The sequence below is a fragment of the Eubalaena glacialis genome, chromosome 8, assembly GCF_028564815.1.
Source record: "Eubalaena glacialis isolate mEubGla1 chromosome 8, mEubGla1.1.hap2.+ XY, whole genome shotgun sequence".
NCBI classification, from domain to species: Eukaryota; Metazoa; Chordata; class Mammalia; order Artiodactyla; family Balaenidae; genus Eubalaena; species Eubalaena glacialis.
Genome location: NC_083723.1, coordinates 84,283,923 through 84,310,020, shown reverse-complemented (window position 1 = coordinate 84,310,020; position 26,098 = coordinate 84,283,923). Strand labels below are relative to the sequence as shown.

The 26,098-nt window shown below is 38.7% G+C and overlaps 1 protein-coding gene and 1 pseudogene across 4 annotated transcripts in view; both read right to left on the bottom strand.

Annotated features, from left to right (window-relative positions):
* BBS9 (Bardet-Biedl syndrome 9) overlaps positions 1 to 26,098 on the bottom strand; it is a 466,187-nt gene that overhangs the window by 213,309 nt on the left and 226,780 nt on the right. For all 4 annotated transcript variants that reach the window (XR_009701766.1, XM_061197900.1, XM_061197902.1 and 1 more), the window contains one exon: positions 1,517 to 1,689. Coding sequence is in view for 3 of the 4 variants with exons in the window: in XM_061197900.1 (XP_061053883.1) it covers positions 1,517 to 1,689 (173 nt within the window). In the remaining variant the exon portion in view is untranslated. The remainder of the gene's footprint in view (positions 1 to 1,516; positions 1,690 to 26,098) is intronic.
* Positions 10,088 to 10,940, bottom strand: LOC133097029 (guanine nucleotide exchange factor for Rab-3A-like; annotated as a pseudogene).

Below are 26,098 nucleotides of genomic sequence, written 5' to 3'. Positions count from 1 at the left end.
AAGGAAATGTCCCTGAGGTAGAAACTCCAGGGATTTACTAGCCAGCAAATAAGGCGGGGAGGAGGGAGGCGGACTGTATGTCAAACATAGTCAATTAGAATCTAATATTTTCGATTTTAAATATTACAAATAGGTAATTAGTATAGTCTTTCTGTGGACTGTCTTCCATAAGTCACTGGACCCCAGTTTTGCACAGTGAAGCAGGAATTTCTTAAGATATATTCTAGAGAATTATAAAGGTTCTCAATACTTAGCGTACCTAAACATATTTCCCAAACTATTGATTTTGGTGCCACAATTTGGTCAAAGTATACTGTCCTATACAATATTATCAGCTTAGATGAGGGAAGACCCAAATAAATTCAATTTATTTGATAATGACGTGTTATCTGCAATTGGATGGTATGCACTGAAATTTTCCCTTTATGTTCACACTGTATTCAAAGAAGTCTTTATTTGTAGGTTAAAGTCAATGCTCTTAGAATGTTCAAGGGACTGAACATTAAGTAGAATGTTCATGTGAATGACAATTTACATGACGTATTCTCTCTCTCACTCCCTCTCTCTCTCTCTCATCCTCTCTCTCTCTCACTAACACACACACACGCGCATGCACACACACACACACACACACACCCCATAGTTTACAAATTGAAATGCAAAAACCTATTGATTCCTTAAAAAGTAGCCACTCTAGGGAACCAATGTTTCCTTAAATAAAGTGCAAACTTTTTTTGAAATTCCTCTTTGTAATTCCCTACAGGGTCTACTTATAGGCAAATAAGAAGAGCCTGGTGAATTTTTTTTTAACACATGGGACTTAAAACAATGACTTTCATTGTCCAATTTTTTTCACAAAACATGACTCCTGAGTATTTCCAAATATCAAATCAATCTTCAAAGGATGAAGATTTGACACCCTCAAGATACTCAAGAGAATCTAACACAAGCTCTGAAGGTACTTCCAAAGAAGAAATGCAAACATATCCAGGCAACAAAGTCACTGTCAGATCTCATTAATTTAGACATTTAATCATTCAGCATTTACTAAGCACCCATTGTGCCAGATACTGGAGAATATTTTATGTGATTAACCCTCATTCAGATGCAGAAGTTCTGGTGTGCTTGTTAAAAATGAACAGGAAAAATCACTTTACTTTATAATCACACCTCATTTATGGCCTGCTAGAATTAGTTAGCCAAATGGCTGCCAATAAGCTCAAATAGTTTTAACGCTGGGTTATTGGGGTCAAAGGTTAAATCCCCATGTGGGAGAATTAAACCAGCTCTGTTCTGAGGCCAGACCACAGCTCCAGGCAGCCACTCTGTAAAAGTCTGCAATTGATCACAAACTGGGCAAGAGGGCAGGAACAGATTCACAACCCCACCATCCACATAAGAATAACAACTTGATGTACACTGCCTAATAGCATGTATACTAGAATCCTTACCTCTATAGCATCTTTCTTTCATATACTGAAAAATTACAGATGATACGGGTTATGATCATACACACCTCAAAATGATGATCGATCAACTCAAAATATTCTTGAAGGGGCATAGATCCAGAAAAAGAACATGCGAAATCTTTGATTCCCTGTTTTTCAAAATATTCCTGAAGGCGGATAATAAGCTCATTTGTTATGAGCCAAAGATCCTCAAATTGTTCACTCTGGATGCGATATCGTTCTAAAGAGAAAAAATAATTAAGGAAAAGGCTTATTAACACATAATTAGTAGCTGAAACTACATGAATTATCACTAACTCTGACATGAATACCAAAAGGACAAGGATTTCTTTTTTGGAATACAGATATAATTTCTACTGGCTTAATAAAAATAATTCTGCCTTATCGTGATTTTCTGCATCAACAACTTAACATTTTCAAAGCTCATTCCAAAGGTATGTGGTCACAGCAGCAAGCTGCACAGTCCTTTTAACTATGTATCTTATAATAGGTTTCAGTATGGTAAAAACACAAAATTTGGATCCTTCTAAAAAGAGCTTTACTCAAAAGGTAAAAAACAAACAAACATAACAAAAAAAGGTAAGAAAACAGCCATTGCAAAAGTACAGCCTGGTATCATTAGTTTGTTTCAAAAAATTGATGTGAAATAAAATTTTTTCTATAGAAAGCCCACATCCTGGACGCAGTAGCCAGCTTAAATCCCTGTAATCATAATCAAAGTTTTCTATTTTTCTAATAGTTCTTTCATTTGAAGAGAGATTTTGCAATAAGACCCTTCCCCAATTATAAATCTTGGTTCCCTCCATTCCCTGACACATCAGCTCCAAGACAGCCAAAGTCTTGTCTATCTCCTACCCTGATGATGATGACAACAATGATGACAATGATGATGACAGCAGTGACAATAACCACATCTATGATAAGAGCAACTATGATAAGAGCACCAGCTATGCATCAAGCACTATTAACTACAACAACCCATTTTTTATAAGAAGGAAAACCAGGCACAGAGAATTTCAGAGACTTGCCAAAGGTCACAGAGCAATTTAAATGTCAGACCTATAATTCATGATATATATCCTTCTTCGCCAATTGTCTAAACTCTACCTATTCTTCAGGATCTGGCGTCAGTCTCACCTACCCCAAGAAACCTTTATTTCTCTACCAACTATAGAAGCCTTATATGTGCCAATCACTATCTAAAGCACTTCACATTCACTCTCTTGTTTAAACCTCAACAGCCCAATAGGCTACTGGCTATATAACAATAGCCCCATTTTACAGAAGAATAAATCTAGTGACAGAAGAGTTTAAATAATCTGCAAGGTCATCTAGCCAGTTAGTAACAGAGCAGGGATTGGAACTTTAGAAATTAATCCAAAGATTATCTATCAATTTTAACCACCTCATAACATTGCATTTCTCTGAATTTATATAGAGAATTCTACAGTTTACTATGCACTTAATACATACAACCATGTACTCTTATTTAACTTTCCAGATGATTATATTCAGTCTCTGCAAAGAGACTGTACACTTTTTGAGATCAAAGTTACCTATTTTATTTAGTTCACCATTTATTGAACAACTATTATGTGCAATTTCATAAAGAAAGAAATGTTGGGAGTACAAAACTTAACTTAGTCTTTTTGCTTAAGGAGCTTAAGGCAATACGATACGTGCATGTGAAATATTTATTTATATTCCCCATGGTACGTTGACAAATTCTATAAATATATTACCTCTTTAAATTGGTTTTTAACTTCAATTTGTCATCCTCAGCCAGAATTCAAGAATATATCTGCTCTCATTCCCCTAGTCATACTCTTTTCACTTATATAAGGAATAAAATACACTGAGTATGCCTGCCATGGTGCATAGCAAACACCCTGGTATTCTCTGCTGTCATATCATTCCCCTTGGAGCTTCCCCAGTCTTCCCCTCACTCCAGTCTTTTTTTTTTTTTTAAAACATCTTTATTGGAGTATAACTGCTTTACAAAGGTGTGTTAGTTTCTGCTTTATAACAAAGTGAATCAGCTATACATATACATAAATCCCCATATCTCCTCCCTCTTCTGTCTCCCTCCCACCCTCCATATCCCACCCCTCTAGGTGGTCACAAAGCACCTAGCTGATCTCCCTGTGCTATGCGGCTGCCTCCCACTAGCTATCTATTTTACATTTGGCAGTACATATAAGTCCATGGCACTCTCTCACTTCGTCCCAGCTTGCCCTTCCCCCTCCCTGTGTCCTCAAGTCCATTCTCTACGTCTGCGTCTTTATTCCTGTCCTGTGCCTAGGTTCTTCAGAACCTTTTTTTTTTTTTTTTTTTTACAATCCATATATATGTGTTAGCATACAGTATTTGTTTTTCTCTTTCTGACTTACTTCACTCTGTATGACAGACTCTAGGTTCATCCACCTCACTACAAATAACTCAATTTCGTTTCTTTCTATGGCTGAGTAATATTCCATTGTGTATATGTGCCACATCTTCTAAGTGTCAATGGACACTTAGGTTGCTTCCATGTCCTAGCTATCGTAAATAGAGCTGCTATGAACATTTTGGTACATGACTCTTTTTGAATTATGGTTTTCTCAGGGGAAAATGCCCAGGAGTGGGATTGCTGGGTGGTATGGTAGTTCTATTTTTAGTTTTTTAAGGAACCTCCATACTGTTCTCCATAGTGGCTATATCAATTTACATTCCCACCAACAGTGCAGGAGGGTTCCCTTTTCTCCACACCCTCTCCAGCATTTATTGTTTCTAGATTTTTTGATGATGGCCATTCTGACTGGTGTGAGGTGATACCTCATTGTAGTTTTGATTTTCATTTCTCTAATGATTACTGATGTTTAGCATCCTTTCATGTGTTTGTTGGCAATCTGTATACCTTCTTTGGAGAAATGTCTATTTAGGTCTTCTGCCCATATTTGGATTGGGTTGTTTGCTTTATTGATATTGAGCTGCTTGTAAATTTTGGAGATTAATCCTTTGTCACTTGCTTCATTTGCAAATATTTTCTCCCATCCTGAGGGTTGTCTTTTAGTCTTGTTTATGGTTTCCTTTGCTGTGCAAAAGCTTTTACGTTTCATTAGGTCCCATTTGTTTATTTTTGTTTTTATTTCCATGTCTCTAGGAGGTGGGTCAAAAAGGATCTTGCTGTGATTTATGTCATAGAGTGTTCTGCCTATGATTTCTTCTAAGAGTTTTATAGTGTCTGGCCTTACATTTAGGTCTTTACTCCATTTTGAGTTTCTTTTTGTGTATGGTGTTAGGGAGTGTTCCAACTTCATTCTTTTACATGTAGCTGTCCAGTTTTCCCAGCAGCACTTATTGAAGAGGCTGTCTTTTCTCCATTGTATATTCTTGCCTCCCTTATCAAAAATAAGGTGACCATATTTGTGTGGGTTGATCTTTGGGCTTTCTATCCTGTTCCATTGATCTATATTTCTGTTTTTGTGCCAGTACCATACTGTCTTGATTACTGTAGCTTGGTGTATAGTCTGAAGTCAGGGAGCCTGATTACGCCAGCTCCGTTTTTCTTTGTTAAGATTGCTTTGGTTATTCGGGGTCTTTTGTGTTTCCATACAAATTGTGAAAGTTTTTGTTCTAGTTCTGTGAAAAATGCCATTGGTAGTTTGACAGGGATTGCATTGAATCTGTAGATTGCTTTGGGTAGTAGAGTCATTTTCACAATGTTGATTCTTCTAATCCAAGAACATGGTATATCTCTCCATCTGTTTGTATCATCTTTCATTTCATTCATCAATGTCTTATACTTTTCTGCATACAGGACTTTTGTCTCCTTAGGTAGGTTTATTCCTAGGTATTTTATTCTTTTTCTTGCAATGGTAAATAGGAGTGTTTCCTTAATTTCTCTCTCAGATTTTCATCATTAGTGTATAGAAATGCAAGAGATTTCTGTGCATTAATTTTCTATCCTGCTACCTTACCAAATTCGTTGATTAGCTCTAGTAGCTTTCTGGTAGCATCCTTAGGATTCTGTATGTATGGTATCATGTCATCTGCAAACAGTGACAGCTTTACTTCTTCTTTTCCGATTTGGATTCCTTTTACTTCTTTTTCTTCTCAGATTACTGTGGCTAAAACTTTCAAAACTATGTTGAATAATAGTGGTGAGAGTAGGCAACCTTGTCTTGTTCCAGACCTTAGACGAAATGGTTTCAGTTTTTCACCACTGAGAACGATGTTGGCTGTGGGTTTGTCATATATAGCCTTTATTATGTTGAGGTAAGTTCCCCCTATGCCTACTTTCTGGAGGGTTTTTATCATAAATGGGTGTTGAATTTTGTTGCAAGCTTTTTCTGCATCTATTGAGATAATCATATGGTTTTTCTCATTCAATTTGTTAATATCGTGTATCACATTGATTGATTTGCGTATATTGAAGAATCCTTGCATTCCTGGGATAAACCCCACTTCATCATGGTGTATGATCCTTTTAATGTGGTGTTGGATACTGTTTGCTAGTTTTTTGTTGAGTATTTTTGCATCTATGTTCATCAGTGATATTGGCCTGTAGTTTTCTTTCTTTGTGACATCTTTGTCTGGTTTTGGTATCAGGGTGATGGTGGTGGCCTTGTAGAATGAGTTTGAGAGTGTTCCTCCCTCTGCTATATTTTGGAAGAGTTTGAGAAGGATATAGGTGTCAGCTCTTCTCTAAATGTTTGATAGAATTCGCCTGTGAAGCCATCTGGTCCTGGGCTTTTGTTTGTTGGAAGATTTTTAATCACAGTTTCAATTTCAGTGCTTGTGATTGGTCTGTTTATATTTTCTATTTCTTCCTGGTTCAGTCTCGGAAGGTTGTGCTTTTCTAAGAATTGGTCCATTTATTCCAGGTTGTCCATTTTATTTGCATATAGTTGCTTTTAGTAATCTCTCATGGTCCTTTGTATTTCTGCAGTGTCAGTTGTTACTTCTCCTTTTTCATTTCTAGTTCTATTGATTTGAGTCTTTTCCCTTATTTTCTTGATGAGTCTGGCTAATGGCTTATCATTTTGTTTATCTTCTCAAAGAACCAGCTTTTAGTTTTATTGATCTTTGCTATTGTTTCCTTCATTTCTCTTTCATTTATTTCTGATCTGATCTTTATGATTTTTTTCCTTCTGCTAACTTTGGGGTTTTTTTGTTCTTCTTTCTGTAATTACTTTAGGTGTAAGGTTAGGTTGTTGATTTGAGATGTTTCTTGTTTCTTGAGGTAGGATTGTTTTGCTATAAACTTTCCTCTTAGAACTGCTGTTGCTGCATCCCATAGGTTTTGGGTTGTCGTGTTTTCATTGTCATTTCTTTCGAAGTATTTTCTGATTTCCTCTTCGATTTCTTCAGTGATCTCACGGTTATTAAGTAGCGTATTGTTTAGGGTCCATGTGTTTGCATTTTTTACAGACTTTTTCCTGTAATTGATATCTAGTCTCATAGTGTTGTGGTTGGAAAAGATACTTGATGATTTCAATTTTCTTGAATTTACCAAGGCTTGATTTGTGACCCAAGATATGATCTATCCTGGAGAATGTTCCATGAGCACTTGAGAAGAAAGTGTATTCTGTTGTTTTGCGATGGAATGTCCTTTAAATATCAATTAAGTCCATCTTGTTTAATGTATCATTTAAAGGTTGTGTTTCCTTATTTATTTTCATTTTGGATGATCTGTCCATTGGTGAAAGTGGGGTGTTAAAGTCCCCTACTATGATTGTGTTACTGTCGATTTCCCCTTTTATGGCTGTTAGCATTTGCCTTATGTATTGAGGTGCTCCTGTGTTGGGTGCATAAATATTTACAATTGTTATATCTTCTTCTTGGATTGATCCCTTGATCATTAGGTAGTGTCTTTCTTTGTCTCTTGTAATAGTCTTTATTTTAAAGTCTCTTTTGTCTGATATGAGGACTGCTACTCCAGCTTTCTTTTGATTTCCATTTGCATGGAATATCTTTTTCCATCCCCTCACTTTCAGTCTGTATGTGTCCCTAGATCTGAAGTGGGTCTCTTGTAGACAGCATATATACGGGTCTTGCTTTTGTATCCATTCAGCCAGTCTATGTCTTTTGGTTGGAGCATTTAATCCATTTACATTTAAGGTAATTATCGATATGTATGTTCCTATTACCATTTTCTTAATTATTTTGGGTTTGTTATTGTAGGTCTTTTCCTTCTCTTGCGTTTCCTGCCTAGAGAAGTTCCTTTAGCATTTGTTGTAAAGCTGGTTTGGTGGTGCTGAATTCTCTTAGCTTTTGCTTGTCTGTTAAGGTTTTAATTTCTCCGTGGAATCTGAATGCGATCCTTGCTAGGTAGAGTAATCTTGGTTGTAGGTTTTTCCCTTCCATGACTTTAAATATGTCCTGCCACTCCTTTCTGGGTTGCAGAGTTTCTGCTGAAAGATCAGCTGTTAACCTTATGGGGATTCCCTTATATGTTATTTGTTGTTTTTCCCTTGCTGCTTTTAATATTTTTTCTTTGTATTTAATTTTTTATAGTTTGATTAGTATGTGTCTTGGCGTGTTTCTCCTTGGATTTATCCTGTATGGGATTCTCTGTGTTTCCTGGACTTGATTGACTAATTCCTTTCCCATATTAGGGAAGTTTTCAGCTATAATCTCTTCAAATATTTTCTCAGTCCCTTTCTTTTTCTCTTCTTCTTCTGGGAGCCCTATAAATCGAATCTTGGTGTGTTTCATGTTGTCTCATTGGTCTCTAAGACTGTACTCAATTCTTTTCATTCTTTTTTCTTTATTCTGCTCTGCAGTAGTTATTTCCACTATTTTATCTTCCAGGTCACTTACCTGTTCTTCTGCTTCAGTTATTCTGCTATTGATTCCTTCTAGAGAATTTTTAATTTCATTTATTGTGTTGTTCAGCATTGTTTGCTCTTTAGTTTTTCTAGGTCCTTGTTAAATGTTTCTTGTATTTTCTCCATTGTGTTTCCAAGATTTTGGATCATCTTTACTATCATTACTCTGAATTCTTTTTCAGGTAGACTGCCTATTTCCTCTTCATTTGTTTGGTCTGGTGGGTTTTTACCTTGCCCTTTCATCTGCTGTGTGTTTCTCTGTCTTCTCATTTTGCTTAACTTACTGTGTTTGTGGTCTCCTTTTCACAGGCTGCAGGTTCGTAATTCCCATTGTTTTTGGTGTCTGCTCCCAGTGGCTAAGGTTGATTCAGTGGGTATGTAGGCTTCCTGGTGGAGGGGACTAGTGCCTGTGTTCTGGTGGATGAGGATGAATCTTGTCCTTCTGGTGGGCAGGACCACGTTGGGTGGTGTGTTTTGGGATGTCTGTGACCTTATTATGATTTTAGGCAGCCTCTCTGCTAATGGATGGGGCTGTGTTCCTGTCTTGCTAGTTGTTTGGCATAGGATGTCCAGCACTGTAGATTGCTGGTTGTTGAGTGGAGCTGGGTCTTAGCATTGAGATGGATATCTCTGCGAGAGCTTTTGCCATTTGATGTTACTTGGAGCCAGGGGGTCTCTGGTGGACCAATGTCCTGAACTCAGCTCTCCCACCTCAGAGCCACCGGCCTGACACCCAGTCAGAACACCAAGATCCTGTCAGCCACAGGGCTTCAGTGTCTTTTTCATCCTCCCTCCTTTCAGCTTCCTTCTCTGCCCTCCCTCACTCCAGTCTTATTCTGAATGTTGGTTTCTGCCCATGGTGCTGATCAGATGTTTTCCTCATTTCTCCTCATCAAAGATAGTAGGACCAAGGTCAGATATAACAATTTTACCTTTCTTTGTAAATGTCACTGAAGGTTTAATCCTTTAGAAGAAGGATAAAGAGAGCACAATTATGGAGGGGTGTGAGTAGAGAGGTAGAAGGGAGAATGCTGATGACAAAGTATGCTAGTATTAGGAGCCTCTAAACCTGGAGTCTTACCAAAGGTAAGCTTGGGGTCCAACACAGTAAACCCAGACTGGTATTTATTCACTCTTTCATTCATTTATATAAGTCAGTGCAAGATGCTGGGGATAAAATCAGCAAGAATGGGAATAAAGCAAGAGCCTCTGCTCTCACGGAGCTCACCTTCGACCTGGGAAGATGGAGTGATGGGGGAAGAACAAACATGGCTTCCGCCATCACTGAGTCAGGGATACCCCATTAAGGTTGACTTTGCCACAAAAGTTCCAGGGCTTTCCCCGAGTGATATATAACTATTTTCAAGTATGTGATGGCCTATCACACAGAAGGATTAGACAATAGCAAGGGAGCTGCAAAGGGCAGAAGGCACGATAGAATTATATAATAATTATAGATATTCACAGAGTCAGTTGCCTCAGGAAGTGTTTAAGGCTCTGAGCTCCTTGGTGTTTGGTGCTTTCTTTAAAATCTCCTTGGGAGATATAGAACTCAATGGGGAAGAAAGACAGGCCATCTCTGGAGGTACAGACCTGTCTGTCCCTCCATCCATCCTGGGACAGATATTTGGCAGCTCAGTGCTGCCTCCGGGTCCCATCCATTTGTCCCTACTCCTAGGTAGATGGGTGGCTTCTGGCTCAGGGTTGGCTCCAGGACCTTGTCTTTCTCTGTGTCTGCCCATCTTGGGGCAGGTGTTTGCTCCAACCCAGAGCACCCATCCAGGCCCAGGCAGTGCCCTTGGCCTTCTAGAGGATGAAGCTGAGCTGATCCAGCTACATCTCCTTTTGTAGTTTTGTGATCTCCTGAAACACTGGCTTCACATTCTGCCACACAGTCCTCGCTGGATGTAGCAGATGTAGGTGATGAAGTTGCAAGCTGCAGTGATGCAGGCCCAAGAGGATGTTGAGATGTAGTCCTGACTATTGGAGTGACAGAGCCGAATGTGATAGCAGCAGGTATGGGCACATACGTTGGCACTGCCACACTTGACTGTGGCTGCCTGCAAAGCCACAGGCTGGATGGTGAGTGTGTTGTCCTCCAGAGTGGCCTACACCAGCACCAGGAGATCCCACTTTGTGAAATCCAGGCAGGGGCCCACATCCTTATGGTACACCCTTCCCAGGAAGGAACAGGGCTTGTCCAGGGTGGGAAAGAACTCATGTCCACCTCCTTGTCATCCTAGTCCAGGGTGAGAGCATGTCCCACAGTGGGGCACACAGCTGGGCAGATGGAGCTGCCAGTGCTCTGGGCCCTTGTGGGGTCCAGGCTTAGTGGGGCCAGGTGGAGCTCATGGTTGGGAGAGGCTGGTGTGGATATGATGACCGATGTCTTCAAGGCTGTCACTTCCACCTACGGCATGTCAGCCCATGCCTCTTTCAGCTGCTTTTCTGATCCCACCTACTTCATGTGGGCTTCTTACACCATTTTGTGGGCTTCCTCAGACAGGCTGGCCATCAGCAACTCCTCCAGCTCCTGTTCCAGGTGTTTCCACACCTCAAACAGCTGTTCATGGCCCTCATCTTTCAGCCTCAGCTCCTTCTGGGCAGTGTGAGCTCCTTCTTCAGGGCTCAAAGCCCTGCCCTTCTTGCAAATCTCCATGGAGATCCTGCAGGAATGCCTGTCAAGATCATTAGAGAAGAGCTACCTCCAGGGTTCATAATACTGAACAAGATCCTTTACTACTCCCAGATTCTGAGATCCTGAAAGTGACACAACACACTGCCTCATTGCAGTCATTTCCTCTCATGTATACGTACCTTTTAATAAAATACTCAAAACGGTGCCTAAAATGTATTAGGTGCTCAATAAATGCTACCCATTGTCATCGTTCTCACCATTATTTCCCCAAGGCTATTATAAACTAAAGAGCAGGGATTCCATAATAAACTTCATTAGACCCACATAGAACCTAACCCAGTAACTTTCAAATAGCAGATATGAAAAAAAAAGTGGCCTTAATAAAATGTGTTTTCCTTAGGATAGAATTTATTGTCATTTTAGATAGAGCTGTAAATTTTTACATAAATATTACAGTGCTGATATTTCAAAGGAAATTTAATTCATTTAGGTCCTAGAAGGATTTTGAATAGGCTTCCACATACAAGTAGAAAAACCTGGGGTATAGCCTAAATATACATAAAGAATAAAATTTCTTACATATAAAGTGAAATAGGACTTCCCTGGTAGTGCAGTGGTTAAGAATCCACCTGCCAGTGCAGGGGACACGGGTTTGATCCCTGGTCCAGGAAGATCCCACATGCTGCAGAGCAACTAACCCCATGAGCCACAACTACTGAGCCTGTGTTCTAGAGCCCGTGAGCCACAACTACTGAGCCCGTGTGCCACAACTACTGAAGCCTGCACACCTAGAGTCTATGTTCCGCAACAAAAGAAGCCACTGCCGTGAGAAGCCCGTGAACCGCAATGAAGAGAAGCCCCCTCTCGCCGCAACTAGAGAAAGCCCGTGTGCAGCAACGAAGACCCAATGCAGCCAAAAATTAAAAAATAAAATTTAAAAAAATGAAATAAAACTACAGAGGAAGTTATCCATTCAGCTACAATTTTTCAGTACAAATGTGTCACAATTTACAAATCTTAAAAGAGATGCACATAAACAACTGGGATTATTATGACACATTTTTTAAAAGAACTATGTCATCTGGCCCAAGATGCAAAAAATATACATCTCAAGATACCTGAATGAAATGATGGAGCAAGCCATGGGGATATCTGTGGAAAGAGCATTCCCAGCCAAGTGAACTGTGAGTGCAAAGGCCCTGAGGCAGAAATGTGATTTTAGGAACACTGAGGAAGCTAGCATGGCTGAAGCTGAGTGAGCAGTTTTTATGCTGCACTATAACGAGATAATACACCGGCTTCTGTTAAATCACCTACGTAGGTACTGCAAGAAAATCTCATAATAAGGCATATTCTGGTATGTCCTGGCAAGTTTGTCCACCAAAAGTTAGTTTTATTAGTTAAGTTTTATTTAAAAGTTAAACATTTTATTAGAATTTATGACTGGGGGAAATATGGAGAGGATTCTCAGCCAAATACCAACCAGTACCCCAAGCTCAGCTGTCCACTGGCAGAGCTGATGCTGGGGAAAGACAAATCCAATTAACACCTATTCTAATGTCTCCGAGGAAGTGCTGGGTTTAGTCCCCATTCACAGCTTACACTGGGCATGGGTGTTTCATTAAGGAGAGCAGGGGATGTTGTGGGACAGCCAAGAAAGGCAGTGGTACCCAAAACTCTTCCCCAGAGAGGGGAAGTGTTTATCTCTGCTACCTACAGTTGGAGCTCCTTCCTCACTCCTGGCAGACAACAAAATCCCTATTCCGACAAAATGAAATGTGGGCAAGTCTAAACATTTCCCTTTATCTTTTATCAAGATTTGAATTATCTGAACAGAGGCCTATGAACTCTCTGAGAAACCCATCTCAATCCCCTGTACTGGGCAAAGACTTCCACTTTCTAAAGATAAAGTAACAGAGAAAAGTCGTGTACAATAGGTTCAAAGGAAAGAGACAAATGAGAGAAATGAAATGCAATTCCCTTTACAAAATAGCCATAATTCAAGACTATCTTTATTTGATAATCTCAAGAAGATTCAAAGTCACTCTGCACCTACTCATTCAATTCAAAAGATATTAAATGATAAGTGCTGGGGAAACAATGGGGAACAACACATACTGGTCCTGGTCCTCATCCTAGTGAGAAGGGCAGAAAATAAATAAGTAAATAACAAATAAATAGTTACAAGTTATGAAAGGACTATGATGCAGATAAAAAGGGTGCTGTGATAAAGACTAATGGGTAAAACAGTTTTTATATTATTTCATATAATACAGCAGCTAAATAATACTAGCAGCTAAAATTTCATGAGCACTTACAATGTACCAGGAAATTGCTACATGCTTTTTAGGAATTATCTCATTTGATTCTCACACATTATAATTGTACTATTTTATCTCCGTTTTGTAGATGGAAAAAACAGGCACAGTAATTTTTTCAAAGTCATTCAAACGAACTCTAAGCCAGAGCCTGGAGCCCACACTCCTAACCATTTTGTGCATAAAGCTTGGAGCTTAAGGATGGGCAGAATAGCCCAGGTAGAGGGAATGGCAAGTTCAAAGACTTCATGGTAGAAAAAGTCAGACATGTACCAGGAACTGAGAGAAGGCCAGAGTGAGGAAGAGAGTGCCCGTAGATGAAGCTGGATGTTAGGCTAGGCCAGAACATACAGGGAGACCTATAAGGGTTGGTAAAAGTTTGGATATTATTATAAACACAAAAGATTTTAAGCTGGAGAGTGGCATGATATAATTTGTAATTGTTTGTTTCCTCGTTTTTATTACAAGAACTGCCAAGTAGAAAACAAATTGGAAAGGGACAAGAATAGACTTAGAGTTAGGACATTATAACCATGACCAAGGTAACAGATGGTGGTGGCATATATAAGCAATTAAGGGTATCACATTAGGAAGGAAATCTCCAGTTTCTCAGGTCTTATCCCTGAGCAAAACTTAAAATGTAGTAAATTCTTAAATCTATGACTTCAGTACAAATAAATCGTCCAATCTTCAATCTCTTCATCCACACAAAGGGGAAAATAAAACGTACCTCACAAGGTTGGTATGGAGATCAACTATAGTGTTATATGGAAAAGACCTACACAAGCACAATTTATCTTTGTATTATAAAATTTAGATCAAGCAAAATTAGATGTTCAAAATATATTGGCTGAAAAAATTAAAACTTTGATACAAAAAGTGTGGAATGAAGTGAGTAAAAAATCTAAAGCTCAATGAAAAATTTAAATATAAATAAAATTCTATATATCCAGCAGGTATTTGCTATAGCCTGAATGTTTGTGTCACCCCAAAATTCATATGTTAAGTCCCGATACCCAATGTGATAATACCTGGATATGGGGCCTTGGGGAGTGATTATGTCATGAGGATGCAGCCCTCATGAATGAGATTAGCACCCTTATAAAAGAGACCCCAGAAATCTTTCTTGACCCTTCTGCCATGTGAGGACACACTGAAAAGTCAGACATCTATGAACAAGGAAGCAGGCCCTTACCAGAAACCAAATCTACTGGTGCCTTGATCTTGGACTTCCCAGCCTCCAGAACTATTGGAAATAAATTTCTGTTGGGTAAAAGCCACCCAGTCTATGGTATATTTTAATAACAGCCCAAATGGATTAAGATAGTACTCCACTGTGATAAAGTATAATACACGAATGTCACCAAACAACAAAAAAGTAAAACTCATTAATAATAAACATTTAAATAGTGTGATATTTTCTGTAACTTTAACATTTGGGCCTCAATTATTTTCTTATTCATCAACACATGCAGGGGGGGCAGGAACAAATGTTTTAAAATAAAAAAACACCATCAGACTTGGGATTTAAAAATATAAACACGAGGGACTTCCCTGGTGGCACAGTGGTTAAGAATCTGCCTGCCAATGCAGGGGACACGGGTTCGAGCCCTGGTCCGGGAAGATCGCACATGCCACGGAGCAACTAAGTCCGTGCACCACAACTACTGAGCCTGCGCTCTAGAGCCCGTGTGCCACAACTACTGAGCCCACGTGCCACAACTACTGAAGCCCGCGCACCTAGAGCCTGTGCTCCGCCACAAGAGAAGCCACCGCAGTGAGACGTCCGCGCACCACAACGAAGAGTAGCCCCCACTCGCCGCAACTAGAGAAAGCCCCCACACAGCAACGAAGACCCAACACAGCCATAAATAAATAAATAAATAAATTTATCTTTAAAAATAATAAATAAAAATATAAACACGATATCTGCAAGTTGATTTTTTTTCAGATTACCAAAAATCAACAAGAATCAATGAGTTGAAGATTTATAAGGCATTATTTTGATTATTAAGCATATTCTCAGTACTAGTACTCCCAGGTAGTTAACATTGCCCTGGAGACTTTCCAGAGTACGCATTTCATGGAAAGGAGAAATGAAAATTTCTGTTTGCAATATAACATGAAAGAAGAAAGTTGTATTATAAAATATATCTTTATAATATGGTAATTAAAATAGCTGCCAAAATGAACATTCAATTTATTTTTTTATCTCTTTTCCTTTGCATCTTGTAATAGCAACTCAGTGGAAATAACCATTTCAGCCTCCAAATGAAATAAATTTGGATGATTGGAACCCAGTCAATTGCCGTTGCACCCTACTACAAATGGAGAAAATAATACATTTAACTAAGCAGGGCACAAAAGTGCATAATGTCAGTCTCTATTCATGTCAGAACATCTGAAGTTCATCAGTATAAATAATGTTTGTATCCATATCATAAACAAAGCATCAATATAATTTATGATCTTTGGAAATTTTAAAATGTGAGATGGAAAAGCAGATGAATGCTTTTTAAACCAAAAGTTGGAAGAAATAATAGAAAAGAATAATAGAAAAATCAAAAGTGTGCTTCTGTAAGCACATCAAGCATTCCAGTATCAGTTCGCTACCTGTTTGTCTCTCCCGTTAGTACAGAAGCTCCACAACAGCCACGACAGTCTCTATATCTAATACGTCTGCTGAATGAAAAATGAACAAAAGCACGTGGTCTACCCAGATGGAGTGGAGCAAGACTCTCACTTTCCTTGTTCTGAAGATATTTTGTTTAACACAGTTCAGGATCACATATGCTTTCTTTTGACAGATGCAAAACAAAAGGCTTTTTCAAGGCCCAACCCTTATTCACATACATGACTACAATTCTTTCATTATACCTGAAAGCAAAATAGTCAAAATGGATAAGCAAAGGACTTTTAAACTTGACCTTGTTCAATTCAATCACTCTTTCTAGCATGTTAAAATCTTTCAGGATATTGAAATGTTTAGTATATTAGTTATCCTTTCCATATCCCAAAGGCCTACCTGAGGCAACATAAATTTGCTATTTGCAATTGCTTAGCCCTACTTGTGACACTGAGAAGATGTATTTACTCAGCACTCATTGCTAATTACCAATTTAGCAGGGTACAGAAGTCTGAATTGAAAATCATTTCCCTCAGATTTTAGCGAAAATTTTTCCATTGTCTTCTAGCATCTAATAATTTTGATGTTAAATGCCTTCTTGATTCATGTTCCTTGAGTAGATTGTTTTTTCCTTTATAATCTTTGAAGATATGCTCCTGATTCTTAGTGCTCTAAAATTTCACAATAATATGTCTGTATGTATTTCTTTTTCTCTTTCATTGTGCTAACATCAAATAGGCTCTTCCAATATCCACAACTGAGACATTTCATTTCCTAGAAATCCTTGTCTCCATTGGTTTTCTCTCCATCTTCACAACCCACTGCCCCAGTGTCACACCTTGTCTGATGAGCCTCTCATCAGAATCTACAGTCTCTCTGAACCCTTTACATCAGCACTTCATTCATTCTCTGACCACCACCTTTTGCTCTTCTGGTTCACTTGCTCTATAACTCCTACTACTTCACTTCTTCAACCTTATCAAGGCTTGTGATCCATTGAACCCATTAAATTCTCACCATGTATCAGTTTTCTCTACTTTATTTCTCTTAGAATTGGTAGTCCATTATTACAATGATTCTCATAAAAATATTTTATCTGAAATTCTCTGTTTCAAAATCCCAGCCCTGACTTTAGTTGCTTGGATACTGATAAACAAATCACTGTCAGGCAAAATCGTCTAAGGATGACTGGCTTCACTTCAAAATTCAGGATCTCAGACTTCAACATTGCCTTATATTTCATGAGTTTGCTTTCTTATTCTTCAAGACATCAGTGTCATGCCTTTTCTTTTTCAAATTGAGACATCATCAAAGCTCCCCTATCTTTCCGTCAACAAATCTACAAAATCTCCCTGGACCTACATCTTGTCACAGTAAAGTTACAAAGGCCTGTCCTTCAATTCTCCTCACCCTCCAGGCTCTGCATCCCACCCCTTCTCTCCTTCTAAAGGACTTCATTGCTTTGTGATCCCCTTCTTCCTGATCATCAGCCTCTCCCATTAATTCAATCATTTCAATTGCTATTCAAACATGTTCTAATACTGCTCATTTAAAAACAAAACCCACAACTCCTTCCAGCTACATTTTACTTCTGAATTACTGAGTTTGGTTGTCCAATTCTTACTGAAAGTGCTAGATACTAAATTAGAGTGTGTAATACTAGACACTCTAAATTTATCCTTGGATTAAGCTGCAGCTTAGACTGCACTGCTTTGGGCTCATACAGAATTATACCTAGTAATTGCGTTTCGTCATTATTTTTAAAGCTTTATGAAATTTGTTACTCATGAAGTATAATTATATAAGTATAACGATTATAACTATAAGAATAAGCTATGGAGACATTATTGAAGAAGCTATCTTTATGATATTCAGAAGAGAAACTTCATCCTGGACTCAGCATCAGTAAAGGCTGTGCATCTCCTGAACAATTGATTTGATTTGATCTTTTGAACATTCTGAAAATTGGAACTAAAATGCTTTCTTGTTATTTTTAGACTGCTAGCATCTTATTGATTCTGCAGTAGAATCTTTTTCTTATCTTTATTAATTTCCTGCTCTTATTTTCTCTCTCTGTTCCTTCAACTGTTTACTTTCTCCTTTCATATTTTGGAAATTTTTATAATTTATATATATACTTTAAATCCTTTAAAAAAAAGTGGAACAAGGCAAAGTACAAATAGATATAGTAGAGAAAAAGACAAAAATAGATATATAAGAAAGATCAAGAAAAGTATGGAGACAAAAGGGGCAGGAAGTAAGAGGGAGAGAGAGGAGGTAGTGTCTGTTGTGTGAGGTAATAAATCACAAAGTGGATCTGGATCTTAAGAGAGTGCCATGGCAGGAATATATAAGTATTTAGTCAATAGCATATTTCTTCTGAAATTTCATTGTACTGAATCAGTAAAAATTAATTGACTTCCATGTAGAAATATTTTATAATTCTGATTACAAAAATATTTGATTTCATAAAATGTGACCTACTGGTTATTTTTAACAAGTTTATAGAGGTAGCACTGATACACAAAGAATGTACATATTTAATATACACAATTTGATGAATTTGGACATATGTATATACCTGTAAAACTATCACTACAATCAATAATGTACATAATTAGTAATGTAATATACATACATATATACATATATTAGTATATATTACATAAATATATTAGTAATATAATATACATACATTAAAAAGTAATATACATATCCACCACCTGTCTTATTATTTTCAATTTAGGTCTGTGGAAATCATTTTCAGAAATATCGCTAGTGTAGGGTATTTTTCCTACATATTTTTATGTTCAATGCATTGGGATTTTTCAGAATTCACATAATAAACTCTAATTACATTGAATCATTACTCTACTTTCTGAAATTAAAAACTTATTCAGCTCCCCAGAGAAGGTGACTGGATACCTGAGCCAAAGAGCTGCATTCACTTTTCTCTTGTCTGCTCTGACTGATCTACACCAAATTGAACTAAAATTACCGCATAGCACACTTCAAGATTGGTTGATTATCAAGCAGGTTTTAAAACCCACATAAAACACTATCCAGGATCAAAGGACAACTACATATGACATATGTAGCATTTGACTGTTTGCTAGGGAAAAAATAGTGGGTTCTTTCCATATGTAGGGTTTTTCTGTCCATGCAGATTTCAAGACAAAAGATTGTGTGACTTTCATAAAAAAGAAAAATGTCAAACAAATTGGATACAAATTACTTCATTCCTTTCTTGGGTATGAATGCACTGATAGAGCAGTAGGGAGCACCAATATCTGCCTAGACTCTGGAAAATTGTACTTCCTTATTTTATTTTTTTATTGGAGTATAATTGCTTTACAATGTTGTGTTAGTTTCTGCTGTACAATAAAGTGAATCAGCTATATGTATACATATATCCCCTCCCTTATGGACTTCCCTCCCCCGCTGCATCCCACCCAGCTAGGTCATCACAGAGCACCAAGCTGAGCTCCCTGTGCTATACAACAGGTTCCCACTATCTATTTTACACATGGTAGTGTATTGATGTCAAACTTAATCTCTCAATTCATCCCACCCTCCCCTCCCCCACCGTGTCCACACGTCCGTTTTCTACGTCTGTGTCTCTAACTCCTGCCCTGCAACTAGGTTCATCAGTACCATTTTTCTAGATTCCATATACATGCGTTAATATACGGTATTTGTTTTTCTCTTTCTGACTTCCTTCACTCTGTATGACAGTCTCTAGGTCCATCCACATCTCTACAAATGACCCAATTTCATTCCTTTTATGGCTGAGTAATATTCCGTTATATATATGTACCACATCATCTTTATCCATTCATCTGTCAATGGACATTTAGGTTGTTTCCATGTCCTGGCCATGTTAAGTAGTGCTGCAATGAACATTGGGGTACATGTGACTTTTTGAATTATGGTTTTGTTAGGGTATATGACCAGTAGTAGGATTGCTGGGTCATATGGTAGTTCTATTTTTAGGTTTTTAAGGAACCTCCATACTGTTCTTCTCCACAGTGGCTGTATCAATTTACATTCCCACCAACAGTGCAAGAGGGTTCCATTTTCTCTACACCCTCCCCAGCATTTATTGTTTGTAGATTTTTTGATGAAGACCATTCTGACCGGTGTGAGGTGATACCTCATTGTAGTTTTGATTTGCATTTCTCTAATAATTAGTGATGTTGAACATCTTTTCACGTGCCTCTTGGCCATCTGTATGTCTCCTTTGGACAAATGTCTATTTAGGTCTTCCGCCCATTTTTTGATTGTGTTGTTCGTTTCTTTTTTTTTAAATTTATTTATTTATTTATTTTTGGCTGCATTGGGTCTTCGTTGCTACAAGGGGGTCTTCTCTAGTTGCAGCGAGCGGCAGCTACTCTTCCTTGTGGTGCACGGGCTTCTCATTGCAGTGGCTTCTCTTATTGTGGAGCACGGGCTCTAGGCACGTGGGCTTCAGTAGTTGTGGCACGCAGGCTCAGTAGTTCTGGCTCTCGGGCTCTAGAGCGCAGGTTCAGTAGTTGTGGCGCACAGGCTTAGTTGTTCCATGGCATGTGGGATCCTCCGGACTAGGGCTGGAACCTGTGTCCCCTGCATCGGCAGGCGGATTATTAACCACTGTGCCACCAGAGAAGCCCTGTTTGTTTTTTTGATATTGAGCTGCATGAGCTGCTTGTAAATTTTGGAGATTAATCCTTTGTACATTGCTTCATTTGCAAATATTTATTTCCATTCTGAGGGTTGTGTTTTCATCTTGTTTATGGTTTCCTCTGCTGTGCAAAAGCTTTTAACTTAATGAGGTCCCATTTGCTTATTTTTGGTTTTATTTTCATTACTCTAGGAGGTGGGTCAAAAAAGGTCTTGCTGTGATTTAAGTCAAACTGTGTTTTTCTGATGTTTTCCTCTAAGAGTTTTAGAGTGTCCGGTCTTACATTTAGGTCTTTAATCTATTTTGAGTTTATTTTTGTGTATGGTGTTAGGGAGTGTTCTAATTTCATTCTTTTATATGTAGCCATCCAGTTTTCCCAGCACCGCTTATTGAAGAGGATGTCTTTTCTCCATTGTATATTATTGCCTCCTTTGTCATAGATTAGGTGACCATATGTGCATGGGCTTATCTCTGGATTTTCTATCCTGTACCATTTATCTATATTTCTGTTTTTGTGCCAGTACCATACTGTCTTGATTACTGTAGCTTTGTAGTATAGTCTGAAGTCAGGGAGTGTGACTCCTCCAGCTCTGTTTTTCTTTCTCAGGATTACTTTGGCTATTCAGGGTCTTTTGTGTTTCCATACAAATTGTAAAATTTTTTGTTCTAATTCTGTGAAAAATGTCATTGGTAATTTGATACCAGTGCAGGGATTGCACTGAATCTGTAGATTGCTTTGGGTAGTAGAGTCATTTTCACAATATTGATTCTTCCAATCCAAGAACGTGGTATATCTCTCCATCTGTTTGTGTCATCTTTGATGTCTTTCATCAGTGTTTTATAGTTTTTTGAGTACAGGTCTTTTCCCTCCTTAGGTAGATTTATTCCTAGGTATTTTATTCTATTTGTTGTAATGGTAAATGGGATTGTTTCCTAAATTTCTCTTTCTGATCTTTTGTTGTTAGTGTATAGGATTGCAAGAGATTTCTGTGCATTAATTTTGTATCTTGCAACTCTACCAAATTCATTGATTAGTTCTAGTAGTTTTCTGGTGACATCCTTAGGATTTTCCATGCATAGTATCATGTCATCTGTAAACAGTGACAGTTTTACTTCTTCTTTTCCAATTTGTATTCCTTTTATTTCCTTTTCTTCTCTGATTGCTGTGGCTAGGACTTCCAAAACTATGTTGAATAATAGTAGTGAGAGTGGACATCCTTGTCTTCTTCCTGATCTTAGAGGAAATGTTTTCAGTTTTTCACCATTGAGAATGATGTTTGCTGTGGGTTTGTCATATATGGCCTTTCTTATGTTGAGACAGGTTCTCTCTATGCCCACTTTCAGGAGATTTTTTATCATAAATGGTGTTGAATTTTGTCAAAAGATTTTTCTGCATCTATTGAGATGATCATATGGTTTTTAGTTTTTAATTTATTAATATGGTGTATCACATTGATTGATTTGCATATATTGAAGAATCCCTGCATACCTGGGATAAATCCCACTTGATCATGGTGTATGACCTTTTTAATGTGTTGTTGGATTCTGTTAGCTGGTATTTTGTTGAGGATTTTTCGTCTATGCTCATCAGTGATATTGGTCTGTAATTTTCTTTTTTTGTGATATCTTTGTCTGGTTTTGGTATCAGGGTGATGGTGGCCTTGTAGAATGAATTTGGGGTGGTCCTCTGCAATTTTCTGGAAGAGTTTGAGAAGGATAGATGTTAGCTCTTCTCTAAATGTTTGATAGAATTCACCGGTGAAGTTATCTGGTCCTGGACTTTTGTTGGTTGGAAGATTTTTAATTACAGTTTCAATCTCATTACTTGTGATTGGTCTGTTCATATTTTCTGATTCTTCTTGGTTTAGTCTTGGAAAGTTGTACCTTTTCAAGAATTTGTCCAGTTCTTCCCAGTTGTCCATTTTATTGGCATATAGTTGCTTTTAGTAGTCTCTTATGATGCTTTGTATTTCTGTGGTGTCAGTTGTAATTTCACCTTTTTTCATTTCTAATTTTAGTGATTTGAGTCCTCTCCCTTTTTTTCTTGATGAGTCTCACTAAAGGTTTATCAAGTTTATCTTCTCAAAGAACCAACTTTTAGTTTTATTGATCTTTGCTATTGTTTTCTTTGTTTCTCTTTCATTTATTTCTGATCTGATCTTTATGATTTCTTTCCTTCTGCTAACTTTGTGTTATCTTTGTTCTTCTTTCTCTAGTTGCTTTAGGTGTAAGGTTAGATTGTTTATTTGAGATTTTTCTTGTTTCTTGAGGTGAGATTGAACTGCTATAAATTTCCCTCTTAGAACTGCTTTTGCTGCGTCCCATAAGTTTTGGGTCATCATGTTTTCATTGTCATTTGTTTCTAGATTTTTTTTTATTTTGCCTTTGATTTCTTCAGTGATCTCTTGGTTATTTAGCAGTGCACTGTTTATCTTTCATGTGTTTGTGTTTTTTACAGTTTTTTTCCTGTAATTGATTTCTAATCTCATAGTGTTGTGGTCGGAAAAGATGCTTGATACGGTTTCAACTTTCTTAAATTTTCCGAGGCTTAATTTTGACCCAAGATGTGATCTATCCTGGAGAATGTTCCATGTGCACTTGAGAAGAAAGTGTATTCTGTCGCTTTCGGGTGGAATGTCCTATAAATATCAATTAAATCTATCTGGTCTATTGTGTCATTTAAAGCTTGTGTTTCCTTATTTATTTTCTGTCTGGATGATCTGTCTTTTGGTGTAAGTGGGGTGTTAAAGGTCCCCACTATTATTGTGTTACTGTCGATTTTCCCTTTTAAGGTTATTAGCATTTGCCTTTTGTATTGAGGTGCTCCTATGTTGGGTGCATAAATATAATTGTTATGTTTTCTCCTTGGATTGATCCCTTGATCATTATATAGTGTCCTTCCTTATCTCTTATAATAGTCTTTATTTTAAAATTTATTTTATCTGATATGAGTATTGCTACTCCAGCTTTCTTGTGTTTTCCATTTGCCTAGAATATCTTTTTCCATCCCCTCACTTTCAGTCTGTATGTGTCCCTAGGTCTGAAGTGGGTCTCTTGTAGACAGCATATATACGGGTCTTGTTTTTGTACCATTCAGCCAGTCTGTGTCTTAGTTGGAGCATTTAATCCATTTACATTCAAGGTAATTATTGATATGTCTGTTCCTATTACCATTTTCTTAATCGTTTTGGGTTTGTTTTTGTGGGTTTTTTTCTTCTCTGTGTTTCCCACCTAGAGAAGTTCCTTTAGCAATTGTTGTAAAGCTGGTTTGGTGGTGCTGAATTCTCTTAGCTTTTGCTTGTCTATAAAGCTTTTGATTTCTCCATCGAATCTGAGTGAGATCTTTGCTGGGTAGAGTAATCTTGGTTGTAGGTTTTTCCCTTTCATCACTTTAAATACATCCTGCCACTCCCTTCTGGGCTGCAGAGTTTCTACTGAAAAATCAGCTGATAACCTTATGGGGATTCCCTTGTTTGTTATTTGTTGCTTTTCCCTTGCTGCTTTTAATATTTTTTCTTTGAATTTAATTTTTGTTAGTTTGATTAATACGTGTCTTGGTGTGTTTCTCCTAGGGTTTATCCTGTATGGGACTCTGCACTTCCTGGACTTGGGTGGCTATTTCCTTTCCCATGTTAGGAAAGTTTTCGATTATAACCTCTTCAAATATTTTCTCAGACACTTTCTCTTTCTCTTCTTCTTCTGCGACCCCTGTAATTTGAATGTTGGTGTGTTTAATGTTGTCCCAGAGATCTCTGAGACTGTCCTCAATTCTTTTCATTCTTTTTTCTTTATTCTGCTCCTCAGCAGTTATTTCCACCATCCTATCTTCCAGCTCACTTATTTGTTCTTCTGCCTCAGTAATTCTGCTATTGATTCCTTCTAGTGTATTTTTCATATCAGATATCATGTTTTTCATCACTGTTTGTTTGTTCTTTAGTTCTTCTAGGTCTTTGTTAAACATTTCTTGTATTTTCTCAATCTGTGCCTCCATCCTATTTCCTAGATTTTGGATCATCTTTACTATCATTACTCTGAATTCTTTTTCAGGTAGTTTGCCTATTTCCTCTTCATTTATTTGGTCTTGTAGGCTTTTACCTTGCTCCTTTGTCTGTAACATATTTGTTTGTCATCTTATTTTTTTTGATGGGTGGGGCTGTGTTCATGTCTTACTGGTCGTTTGGCCTGAGGCATCCAGCACTGGAGTTTTCAGGCAGTTGGGTAGAGCCAGGTCTTGGTGCCGAGATGAGAACTTCTGGGAGACCTCACTCCGATTAATATTCCCTGGTGTCTGAGGTTCTCTGTTAGTCCAGCAGTTTGGACACAGCTCTCTCACCACAGGAGCTCAGGCCTGCCCCCCCAGCCTGGGAATCAAGATCCTGCAAGCCAGGTGGTGCAGCAAAAAAAAAAAAAAGGAGCAGTACAATAACAAAGAATAAAAAATAAAGTAAAATTAGAAAAATAAAAAATCTTTAGAAAAAATAAAGATATAAATGCAACAACAACAACAAGGTAAAACAGAACCATAGGGACTTCGCTGGTGGCCCAGTGGTTAAGACTCCATGCTCCCAATGCAGGGGGCCGGGGTTCGATCCCTGGTCGGAGAACTAGATCCCACATGCATGCCACAACTTAACATGCTGCAACAAAGATGCGGTGTGCCACAACTAAGACCCAGTGCAGCCAAAATAAATAAACATGGAAAAAAAAAAAAACAGAACCACACTTAAAAAAAAAAAAAAAAAGGCTGGAAAAGGTCTTGGCTGTGGGGGCGGGGCTTAGGTGGGGGCGGGGCCTAGGCTTAGGACCTGCAGGGCCGGAAAAGGCAGCAGGGCTGGAGGGGGCCTCAGAGAGAGGAGTTCGGAGGTTAGGCCCTGGGTGGGGGTGTGGGGGTGGGGGGGGTGGGGGCGGGGCTTAGGCTCCGAGCAGCACAGCGTGCCTCGGAGTGCAGAGGATCAGGCCTCAGACCTCAGCAGGCTCCCCGCTGATCCCCTCACTGTAGTGGGCCCCTCCCGAGCGTGGGAACCCCTCCCCTCCCCCAGCCGCCCCCCCAGGGCCACCAATCCCGTCTGGCCTCCACTTTTCCTCTCCCCTCTCCCTCTTCCTCCCTCCCATGCCCTCAGGACCCACACGGCTAGAGGGGCCTCAGAGGGCAGAGGATCAGGCCTGGGACCTCAGCAGACTCCCCGGAGCCCAAGTGGGCAGGGGAAATGCTGGCTGTGTTCCCTCCGATCCCCCAAGGGTCTCTTCCCCATCCCCGATGCTCCCCTCACCATGTGTGGGCCACTCCAGGCATGGGAACACCTCCCCTCCCTCAGCCACCCCTCAGGGGCACTGGTCCCAACCTGCCTCCACCTCTCCCTACGCTCCCTCCCCACCCCCACATCCTACCCAGTTGCTCAGGGGTTCCTCCCATCTCCTTAGGTGTCCGTGGTCCCCCACCAGTGCCTGGTAGGTGCCCTAGTTGTGAGGAGACACAAACTCTGCTTCCTCCTACTCCACCATCTTGACTCCATCCCATTGTATTTTCTTCATATCTATCTCCCTTCATCTCCAAGGACATTCCCTAGGTAGAATT